The 12,783-nt window shown below is 32.6% G+C and overlaps 1 protein-coding gene across 1 annotated transcript; it reads right to left on the reverse strand.

Moving 5' to 3' along the window:
* Window positions 1-7,915: 7,915 nt before the first annotated feature.
* LOC135086445 (uncharacterized) lies at window positions 7,916-11,771 on the reverse strand. The gene is made up of 4 exons (XM_063981167.1): window positions 11,231-11,771; window positions 10,830-10,934; window positions 10,523-10,591; window positions 7,916-10,227 (listed from the first exon to the last, which is right to left on the reverse strand). Coding segments are annotated over exons 1-4 (561 nt in total). The 5' UTR covers window positions 11,233-11,771; the 3' UTR covers window positions 7,916-9,842.
* Window positions 11,772-12,783: the final 1,012 nt, after the last annotated feature.

Genomic DNA, 12,783 nt, shown 5'->3' on the forward strand with positions numbered 1-12,783 from the left:
TATGGCAAGCTGACCTTATGGATTTTCAAAAATATTCATCATTTAATAAAGGATATAAATATGTTCTAGTTGTAATTGATGCTTTTTCAAAATACGTATGGGTTAGACCGTTGAAGTCCAAATCCAAACAAAGTGTTACGAATGCAATGAAAAGTATATTTATCGAATCAACAAGAAAGCCTAAACATTTGCAAACAGATCTGGGTACAGAGTTTTATAACGATTGTTTTAAACAGTTAACAAAAAGTTATAACATAAATCATTATTCCACATACTCGATTAAAAAGGCGGCAATTGTAGAACGAGTAATAAGAACGATAAAATCTCATCTCTACAAAGTATTTAGTTTATGCGGTCGTTATCAATGGTTTAAAAATAATTTAGATGCAGTTGTACAGCAGTACAATAACACTTTTCATCGGGTTACTAAATTCAAACCAATAAATGTTAATAATTCCAATGAGACTGTCGTTAGATCTAATATTATCAAAAGCCAGATTCCACAAACGCGTAAACGGTCAACTTTTCAAGTTGGCGACTTTGTTCGTATAAGTAAATTCAAAGGAGATTTTTATAAAGGTTATACACCTAATTGGTCTACCGAAATTTTTCGTATCATAAAAATTAAACAAACAAATCCTCAAACGTATCAAATTGAAGATAAACACAATCAAATTATTCTTGGTTCTTTTTACGGATATGAATTACAAAAAACTAAACTGCCTGATCTTTATCTTATCGAGAAAGTTATAAAAAGGAAAGGAAACAAACTTTTTGTTAAATGGTTGGGCTTAAGTGATAAGGAAAACAGTTGGGTTGACAAAAGTGAATGTGTGGTGTAGGTATATAAATAAATCATAAATTCTCCTATAACTCACTTTATGATAATCAATGAAGGGAGGCAGTGGTATAATTAATACATTGATAGATCATTTACCGTTTGAGTTACATTTACCTGGTTATCAATTTTGTGGTCCTGGAACTAAACTTCAGAAACGATTACTTCAAGGCGATCGAGGGATCAACAAATTGGACGAGGCTTGTATGCACCACGATATTGCTTATTTGAATAAAGACTCTGGTGTTCGACAAAAGGCTGATTTAGAATTGTTAAATATGGCTAAGAAAAGACTAAAATCAAAAGATGTTGGAAAAGGAGAAAAAATAGCTTCATGGATAGTTAAAAATGCGATGAAAGCTAAAATCAGAGCCGGTGGAGGCATAACATCATTTAAGAAAGGGATAAAGAAAATAAAATTAAAATTAAAAAAACTGAAATCTAAAGATAATAACTCGGCTATAAAATATGCTTATGCAGCTGCAAAAAAACTTTTCGGTAGCAAAAAAGGAATACGATTACCTCGATGTATTCCTCTTCCAAAATCTGGAGGACTTTTACCACTTATTCCTATATTTGAGGGGTTATCAGCTTTAGGTTCTCTTGCGGGAGGTGCAGCTGGTATAGCAAAAGCTGTTAATGATTCTAAAGCCGCACAAAAGAGTCTAATGGAATCAGAAAGGCACAACAGAATGATGGAAGCGGTAGCCCTTGGAAAAGGACTGTATATAAAACCTCATAAAAAAGGAGCTGGTTTATATCTCAATCCGTCAAAAAACTAATTAAGCGGCTACCTAGACGTGCGCTCACTAACCTGGATATATTAGAACATGCTAGTGATATTCCATTCTTTCGTGGTGTATTCATGCGAGATACATTACCTGCGAAACCAAATAAGATAGAATGTGCTATCATGAATTTAGATATTAACAAAAATCCTGGAACACATTGGGTGGCCTTTGTAAAGCAATATGATTACGTTGAATATTATGACAGTTTTGGTAATTTAAAACCACCGTTGGAATTAGTCAAATATTTTAATAATTTACCTATAAACTATAATTATGTACGATATCAAGCCTTTGGTACAATAAACTGTGGTCATTTGTGTTTGAAATTTTTAAGGAATTATTGGAAAAAACATTTATATAATGAAATTTATAAATAAAAGTATCAGTATAATAATGTCTTTCACTGTGTCTATAACCGGAACAGGAGCCTCCTTAACAACAAATTATTCACCAACTTTAGAGCTTCGAGAGGACTACGAATGCGGTCTTTTATGTTTTTCAACCTTCAATTCAATTCCCAACATAGATGAAAGAAACAACAAGTTTTACTATGGTGAAAATGAGATCATCGAAATTCCTGAAGGGTCTTACGAGCTTCAGGATATTTGTGATTATTTAAAAAATAACATCAAGAACACTACATTAAATCTTACTTGCAATAATAACACATTGAAAACAAATATTTATTGTTCTGAAGACGTTCATTTTAATAAAAGTGGCTCAATTGGTAAAATATTAGGTTTTGGAATGGAAACAATAAATGCAAATATAAGTACTGAATCAAAGTATCCTGTGAGCATTCTATCAACAACCATTGTGAGGATCGAATGCGATGTAGTCAGTGGTTCATTTGTGAACGGGAAAGCAAGCCATATAATTTATGAATTCGTGCCTAATGTACCACCTGGTTATCGAATAATTGAAATACCTAAAAATTTGATTTATTTTCCTGTCAACCAAAGTTCTATAAGTGCTATCAGCATCAGGCTGTTGGACGCTGAAAACAAAGAGATAAACTTACGAGGTGAAGAAGTACAACTGTATTTACATTTCAGAAAAAAATGATTAACTTCAATAAAAATCCTTCTACATTGCTTACTCCAGTCAGTTCTAAAAAAACATTCCAGAAAGACAGACCGCTTCAGCTAAAAAAGAAGCTAACCAAGACCAATAAAGAATTTCTCAAATTAATTGGTTTAATAAAATGAATATTTTAAATATATCTCAACAAACATCATATGATAACAGCATTGAAAGTTTCGAGTACCATTCGTACAAACCATACGTAACAAGTTTCAACAAGAATGATGAAATACGAATACCGATCAACCAACAAGACTTGTACGTGTTACCTTCACTTAGTAGTCTATATATCGAAGGTAAAGTAGTTGTGTATAACAGCACCACCAAAGAAAAAGTATCAAATGTACACTTCGTTAATAATCCAGGCTTATTTCTCTTCCAAGACATAAGATATGAACTTAATGGAGTTGAAATAGATAAAATTAAGAATGCTGGTATTACTACAACAATGAAATCTTACCTATCCTTAAATGAAAATGAATCCAAATGTGGTCGAGTTTGGGGCTGGTCAACCGCGGGAACAAACAATGCTAGTGGTGGAGCATTTTCTGCATCTATACCATTAAATAGGATACTAGGATTTGCAGAGGATTATGAAAAAATTATCATTAACTGTAAACACGAGTTAGTGTTACTGAGAAGTAATACTAACCTTAATGCGGTCAAGTTAAATGCAGGTGAAGTTGTAGATGACATAATAATCAATAAAATTATTTGGCGCGTTCCACACATCAAAGTTTCAGACCGTGAGAGGATAAACCTATTGAAACACTTGGAGAAAGATCGAGCTATTCCATTAGTGTTTCGTAATTGGGATCTGTATGAATACCCATTACTGCCTAAAACACGTAAACATACTTGGTCAATTAAAACTTCATCGCAAATAGAAAAACCACGATTTGTTGTAATTGCCTTACAAACCAATCGCAAACATAACGCTGTGTTGTCAATGGCAGAATTTGATCATTGTCACGTACGAGATGTAAGGGTCTTTTTAAATTCAACATATTATCCGTATGAAGGACTAAATGTCAGTTTTTCAGAAGAAAAAATTGCTTTATTATATGAACAGTATTCAAGATTTCAGCAGTCGTATCACGGACGCCGGTCAGAGCCGTTGTTGAGCTTGAAAGAATTCAGAGACGTAGCTCCCTTATTTGTTATCGACTGTTCAAGACAACACGAAACTTTAAAAGGTTCGATCGATGTAAGAGTTGAAATTGAAACAGACCAAGAGATACCAGATCAGACAGCTGCTTATTGCTTGATTCTAAACGATTGTATATTTGAATACAAACCTTTGAGTAATATCGTTAAGAAAATATCATGAATAGCAATATAATCGTAGATCTGCAAGGATTTAAAAATAGCAAAAATGAATTTATAATAAAAGAATTTGCTATAGCTACCCAAGAGCATACTCACATATTTTTGATTAAGCCTCCATACCCGTTCTCTTCATTGACTGCTGAAGAGAAAAAGCAAGTTTGCTGGATCGAAAAAAACAGAGGCTATCGATGGAGTGAAGGATATATTGACTATAGAGAATTTCAAAGACTTATCGTACCTTATTTAAAAGGTAAATATATCTTAGTAAAAGGAGAAGAAAAGATCAAATGGGTGCATAATTTATGTAATCAAAATGACGTTTTAGACGTAACTTGTTTAGGCGCTCCAAGTTTAAGTACTCTTTACAAACTTTATTGTTTTGATAACCCCACATTATTTAACTGTTTTACTCATAAGAAATATTGTGCATTAAAAAATGTGATGTGTATAAAGAAATGGTGTGTTGAAAAAAATGTAGCAGTATAATGTAAACTATTGAGTTTAAATTCTTTCTAAATCAAATCAAATCAAATAAATTTATTAAATATTTAAATTTATTAAATATTTCTAATGTACATATAATCATTTTCATTGTTTAATTCATAAAAATAATGTGTTTTGAAAAATGTATTTTGCATAAAACATAGAGTTCTCTAAATGGATATGAAATGTTTAATAAGGTGTAATGAAATGTTAATAAACTGATTATTTATTGATAAAAAAGGTTGTTTAATTTAACTGGAATACAAAATATGGAAATCCTAAGGCCTTTGTCCAGTAGTGGACGTCATTTGGTTGAACGAACGATCAAAATAAGAAGACACTTGTTACTGTAAGACTATATTTTCAAAAACACTTGTAATAAAAACACATGAAACCTTAATTTTATCGTCACCAAAAGAAAAAAAGAAAGAAAATAAAATTATTGCCTGATTAAGTTAATATAATAAGTACAAAAAGACTGATAATTTTCGGTTAATGTACTACAGTGTGATTGCTTCTATTCTTATAATTACATATTAATTTACAAGTTTGCGTTACACTTTAATAAAAACTTAATACTTACATTAAAACTATACACTTAAAAAACACTAAAAGTTATCACCACAAAGTTTTTTCGATATTTTTTGAACAAGATTGTCAGTGAGGTCCATGATTTCGTCGTATGAATCCTGGACCACGTATTGTGCGCTGATCAGCACATTATCCTCTTGGTCGGTGATTTCTGAGGATGAAGCCGATCCCATATCACTCACAATATCAATAACTTCTATTTTGATGAGCCTCTTTCCTTTCTGATTTTTCGTTATCACATAGGATTTCGTCGGTCCTAGTCTTCTTTTTGAAACACCTTTTTTATTCTTAGGCTTTTTCACTTGTCTTTGAACAGCGTGCGCGTGGAGTCTGGAACACAGCTCCGGAAATTCTTGCGTAAATCCCTCCAGCGGATCTTGAGCGTACTGGGATAACATGATGTCAGGAGATTGAGCCATTATCTATAACAAAATAAAGTTTCATTAGTAAAAATATTTTTAACGTAAAACAAAGTGTTACACAAACTTCGAAATAAATACTTACAAGAATAGAAGCAATCGCACTGTAGTACAACGTTCGTCAGAGACAAAGTGTGAATGGTAAGAAAATAACCGAGTTGAGGAATCAATCACATTTTGCTGAGTTTATAATTAATATCGTCGTCACTGACGACCTACATAATACTCAGCACGTGTACATAAACATGACAATCAGTATTGTCGAATGTTTCTTTTGCTTGAATTTTATAAATAAAAAAACAAAATATCAATTTAATTTAGCAGGTAAGGAATTTTGTAAGAAAACCAAAAAAAAATATTCTGAAAATGATTTATTTTTATAAGTAAGTAAAAAGTAATGCTAACAGAAAATGCAATATAATATTAAATTTAACAATAAAGTCTAAAACTAACGTACCTATTTTACATAAAAATTATTTATATTTAATATTTATTTCAGCTTAAAGTTATTTATTACAACAAAGAGCTATGCCCCCATGCCATTGTGGATATTTTGTCTTGCAATATAAAACGTTTGTCATCCGCATTTGACAAAGCAATCTTATTAACAGTCTGTGTAAAAATATTATGCTTTATACATTTAAAGAGAATATTTTTCCTACGCACTATTTTATCGTTTAGTAATGCGTTACTATAATCAGATGCCTCCAAGTGCTTAATAACATTTTTTCTTATTCCTTTTGCCTTTTTAATGACATTAGAATCAGTTTTAATGCAATACAACTTTGATCTCAACCCTACAAATTCAGTCATTATACATCCGCCAAGTTCGTCTTTGAATAGACCAGGTACTTTTTTGTTTCGAATCGGAAGGTCATACTGATTTTTCAGAGCGTAATTACTGGTATCGAAATATTGTAAGAAATGTTGCTTTATATCTACGTAAAAATCATTTGTTTCTATTTGGTAGATAAAGCTATCGGTGTCTGTATAGCATAGTCGTACTCTATCTCCGTAGTGAGGCTTTATTACAGAGTAATGAAACTGGTACATGTGACTTTTAGAAAGTTCTAAAACGGCAAAGCCAATGTAAATTGGTTTATCTAATATAATTCTTTCCGGTTTCATTTGAATAGCCACTAAGTTTTCGGAGAAAATGGTGGCGCTATGGAAGTTTGGTCGAGAAATTAACTTTGCAGCAGAGAGAGACCGGTTTGTTCGATTGGTATCGTCCTGCCACTGATTGACTAATTTGATGTCTACTCTACGTTCAGTGTCTTCTAATGTTTTCCCAAAAACAGAATTATTCATAAGTTTGAATAAATCTTGTTGGAATGGTGTTACTGCTTTCTTTCTCAGTTCTGTGTTAAGATTTATATATTGCGCTAAAAATTTGCTTTGTTTAAAAGTCACAACTCGATGAATTTTTTGTAAAATTAGACCATGGTTTAAACAAGTCTTTAAATGAACGTAGTGAATCACATATTGGTATTTTGAATATAAGTTTGGTACTAATTTAGAAGTTTTACCTCCCGGAGGTATGAATTTCTCCGCGCAAAATGGATAATCGTTGTGAATACAATGCAATTCTTCCGGATATAATAAATCAACTTCAAGAATAAACCCAAAATCCGCATCGTCGCGCACGTTCATAATTTGTAATTGATCAATTTCGTGCTGTTTCAAAAATCTGAAATGGGATACTGGCAAAGACTGGCACATACTATAACCATAAAGATTATTACAGTCGATATATATGAGAAATGAATCCGTTTTAGTTTCATCATAATTATCCATGTAAATATTATTCGCCTGAGCATGTCTAGTAGAACATAAACAAATTCCACCCCGTATTCCTTTCTGTATGAGACGTATAATTTCTAAGTCAGACAATAACTCTAACTCTACTCCTGTTTTCAGCAACATTGCGTCAAATGATAAGCTCGGAGCTGTTAAGTAAAAAGCAGGATCTAAGTGATATTGCTTTTTACAAACCGCTCTAAAATTTTCAAAGACGTCTGTTAGTAAATAGACGTCGGTTTTGAGATAAAGATCTGTATATTCTCCCATATTGCTTATGTTAAAAGTATCCCAAATCACTTGTGCATGCATGTAATCTTCATCGCTGATACCTTCGTCAGTTAAAGTATTATAGAAGCTTTCTTTGGGAGGAAGTTGTCTCTCAGAGAACGATCTCCAAGATTTCATGTGGTCGTAGGGATAAATACCTTTGCGAGTCATTAATTTAAATTCGTTTTCTTTAGCAAAACATTGTTTTAAGTGAATGAAATCTGCTTTGTCTAAACCGTTTGCTAATTTTTCTAAGCTTGTGCCTAGAAATTTAAACGAGTCTACAAATCTTAATTGTGCAAATTTCCCATCAGACATTTTTAAAAATTTTGTGAATGAAATATAGTTTTCTTTATTCTTAGGTATTACTTTAATAGGACCCAAACTATCAGCCAATTCCTTAATGAATAAATGACAATCATAGCCTGCTAAATTATGAAAAAAAATAGGAACTAGTTTTGGGAGACTGTACTGTAAATTGCAGTACTGGTGAGCAGCACCTCGGTAGCAGCCTGTCAAGTGACAATGGTCTCTTACTTTGTCAAATAGCAGGAGACTATTGCAAATATGACACACGTCAGCTTTGGCATGCATTTTGGCATCACTTTCGTTAAACACCATTGGCACTTCAACGTTTAAAATTTCATAAATTTTTTCTACGTCTCTATACAGACATTTGAGAAATTTTTGAACACAGTCGCGACCGCGGTACGAAATGAATCGATTAAGTTTGCTATCAAATGAGCAAACAATGCGATAAGCAAAAGCTGCTGGAATGTGTTGTGTACGATTTAACGTAAAACTACAATTTGGATCAGGCTCACAAGTCGTTATTGGTTTAAGTAGAGTTTCAAAGTCGGCGTACACCACAAAAGGAACATCCTGTTTCCGATTAAAATTTTTAAAATGAAGACAACTACCATGTTCCGGAAGCACGGTAGTCACACCGCAACAAGTGTGACTATTAAGTTTCTCTTCAGACGAAAAAAACAGCATACAATCATCACAAAAGTATATCGTGCCATGATGCTTTGTTATTTGAGTACGAACAAGACGTGACAAATTTTTTATTAAAACATAGTGCGATTTGTTTCCCTTTTCAAGTAATAATAAATTGATCCTTGTTTTTCTTTTAAACTCAGATCTGTAAATTGGACCCACAATGCGATTACTTTTTAAGGAATATACATTTATGGATATATTTTGATTATTTTTTTCAAATGTTCTTATATCTGTGAAAGTAACAGGGAAGTTTAGACCATCAATATTCAATACGTCTTGAAAATTAGGATAGGACGATGGACGATCTCCGTTGCGTTTTGCAGGATACAGGGCTGCGACAACGCTCCATAAAAAACAAAAGCTATCTTTGTTTTGGATATTGATGCATGCTTTTTTCTTTTTTAAATATAATGGCAAATCCATATAACTAGAACCTGAACCACTTAAAGGATCGAATTTATTGATATTAATCTCTACATAAATGTTATTTAGAAAGGCCCACCCACTGTCACGGTCCTGAAATTCTTCAACTTTTTTACACAAGTTATTAACAACAGAGTCAAATATTTGGTTCCAGTTAAAGTTACGATGTATTGTTATATTCTTAGTGGCAAAAGATTTAACGTCTTGGGAATCATTTTTTAGTAAAATGAAATTAGCAAAATACTCAATATTTATCTTTAAACTTACGTATTTTTTTAACGACTTTTCGATAAGACTACATAATTTTCCACGTTTACTGTTTAAAAATATATCCGGTAAAGTTGACTCGTGTTCCACATTTGCTGGAATTCTAAATGATGCAATACGACCTTTAAATGCAGAGGTTACCTTAAGTACTCCGTCTTCTACCGGAACCGCACATTTGTTTTTGTGCGCATTACTCCTCAAGTGACCTATCCAATGCGTATTTTCCACGCGGGTACCACAAGCAGTACAAAAAGGCATGTTATCAATACACTTTAAGCTGAAATAACGTCTTTAGGTATTTTACTAGTAAACAATAACGTAGTACAGTTAACGGGAATTACACAATTTATGAATTATACAACAAACTATGGCTTATAAATTCTAAAAGAAGATTTAGGTTTAAGATTTAACAGAAAATTAACGAGAGTCTAACTCTTGATGTTCATATATGACTAAACTTAAAAGCCTATAGGAAAATGCAACAAAAAATATATTAGATGCTATTTATTTTAAATCATTCTCAGAATAGAACTAACTAACTTAAAACTAAGATTTAAAGTTTATTTTATTATTATAAAATATTGGCTCGCGGTCTTCAAACAATTTCTTCGTGGTCTTCATAAATTTTTGAAGATCCCGCCACTGCGATGTTTCGGTGTTAAGCTGAACCTTCAGCGTGTGCAGCGTCTTCTTGTAGCGATCCGCGGGCGGCGTCTTGAGCGCGTCCCTGGTGTTGTAAACACGCACCTCCACGTAATAAGCGCCCTCGAGCGGAACCGTTCGCCGCACGACACCGTTGGCCACCTTCGAGGTCAGGCTGCTGTCCAGCTGCTGACGACCGACTTTTAGTCGTTGAGAGTTTTCGATGGCGACACTTTCGTCTTCGTCGGATAGTAGCCCGAACAGATCCGTAGAACTCTTCGTTGGAGCTCTGAAAATTAAAACATTAAAAGCATTATTTACGACTTAAAATAGTGTACATGTATTAAAATATCAATTGTTTGTATTTTCCAAATCGGTATTTCTATCTAACCTAACTTATTAACTGCACTGCCTAGTTAGTTTATCTCTATTATGTGTCTAGTAAGTTGGCTGGTAGAAAATACCTATTAATTAGGTCCTCTGTTTAAATATAATTTATTAGGCAATAAAAAAGATCGAAAACAACATTTGTAGAAAAACATCAGATATGATATCTGCATAAAGCTTAACAAATTAATACTCACCGAGGTCTAGAAGCTACAGGTTTCTTTTTCAGCGCTGCTGGCTGCACAGTTTCACACTCAGAGTCTGATCTGTGAAATTAATAAGAAATAAATTAATAAACTTGCGTTATGAGGTTGCATTTTTTGATCACACATTTTTGCCTTAGCAAAGTAATTGCATGTAAAGATGTAGACATAATACTACAGAATATTTAATAATAAATACTCCTAAAAATTTTAGTAGTTACATTAAAATAATCATACTATGTTACAATAAAAATATCATACTATGTTAGTTACATTAAAATGATCATACTATATTACTTACCTTGATGAAGTTGGCGCAGTCTTCCTCTTCTTCGTATGTTTACGAGGGTTAGCGATGATGGAGGTGGAACTCCCACCGAATGTGGATTCAAACTCTGAGTCAGACCTGTAAAGATAATGACAATTCAAAGTCACATAATTTCCATCCTGTGCAATGAAAGTACACTCTGCAACGAATAGTAAACGAACAACAGTTTATAGTCAGCGTCAAAAATATGTATATACTTTGACAAACGCTGCAAAACATTAAAGTTAGTTTTAAATCTTCAGTGCTAATGTATTAAACTTTAAAGTAACATGATTTACATGATGTTTGGCTAACTATTAACTAAACTAACGAATCTCTCCATCAAATCTAAACATATCACAGTTAAAAATAGTCAAAATAAAAAATATACTCACATATTGAACACTCACAATTTACTCAAGATGTGACGTCACTGGAGCTAGTTCCTCCTTCTGAAGCACTTCGAAATACAGAATGAAGCTCATACTGCGAGCCCCCAAATTTAAAGGGAAAATATTGATAATTCAGCAATAAGGTTAGGCCCATCGCAAACGTTACGTACCGAGAAAACAATGCTCCTATGGAGTAGTGGCGTACCGGTAGTTCGGTACGCTATAACAGAGGTTGCATGTTCGATTCCCGCTCAATACAAAATATTTGTGTCATGAACATATATTTTTATGTAACATAATATTCGAAATTTATTGAAAAAATATTATCACTTTCTGCAGTCGATTTATACAGCTTGCGCATTGCGTTCACGCCGGGCCTAATGCTTATGCACACTCAGGTATTTACGAAAACTGGGGCGATGACGCGAATTCCTGTATGAAAATATACTACGGTGAAGACAAATTAAATATAATTACAAAATCACGATTTGATTTAAACTAAAACATAGTAAATATTGCATGATTTTGTGGGTATATTTAACATTTCAAAATATTTGACGTTGTTAGTTTTAAATTAAACTTGAAATGATAACATGATAATTATCTTGATTTACTTAATATAAAATATAAGACTAAGGTTGATTTGCACCAATTTACCTATGACCTTAACTATGACAATGACCAGTTTGTCCACACCAGGAGTTTGAGACAGATTTTTGACGATTTTTAAAGTTTAAATAAAATGGTGCAACTCAGCCTGATTGCAATTATTACGCTTCCGAAAGTTAGTTTTACAATGTTTTGGTTTGTTCTCATAATTCATTCGATTGATCATAATAATGAAGTACATAGTTAATAAACTTTACCTACGTAATTATTGGTAAATCAATATAATATGTTTTAGTACTGTAGTAGTAATGTTCTGAAGGTTGGTTGGAAGAGATCGCTTTTTAACGATACGACACCGTAACAACTTTTTTGGTGTGCAATAAAGAGTATATAAATTATCTATCTACATCTTAGGTTTGACTTCTTTGCCTTATAACTTTTGTTTGATAGTTGTTGGTATGTGGGAATAAAAACAGGTTTTTATCCCTCACTACAATAATTACCTAATTAATAAAGAGACAAAGCCATGGTATAATTGTTTACTCGTTAAAATATCATCAACTTAGCAACCGGATGTCGGACCATTTCAATAGATTTATAGTTGAATAATGCAATTTAACAATTTACATAATTCTTACATCACAGTGCAAGCTATAAAATCATATAAAGAAATGGATTTGTAATCATTTTTATAGCACGTCAGTATGGTTTGTATTTATAGCAATCAAAGAGCTCAAGCATTATGAGAATGTGACGTCAATACAACAGCATTGCAACATTGCGCTTTATGTTACAGTTTGACACAGCAAAAATGGTATGTTAGTCGACGTTCTGATAATAGTGTAAGAGCCAAGGTTCATTGCAGGGACGGCAAACCAAAGTAAATTTTAAAATGTGTCACATCATTTTTAATTTAACGTAACCAATACTTTATATTATATTACTAG

This window comes from Ostrinia nubilalis, chromosome W (assembly GCF_963855985.1).
Source record: "Ostrinia nubilalis chromosome W, ilOstNubi1.1, whole genome shotgun sequence".
In the NCBI taxonomy this organism is placed as follows: domain Eukaryota; kingdom Metazoa; phylum Arthropoda; class Insecta; order Lepidoptera; family Crambidae; genus Ostrinia; species Ostrinia nubilalis.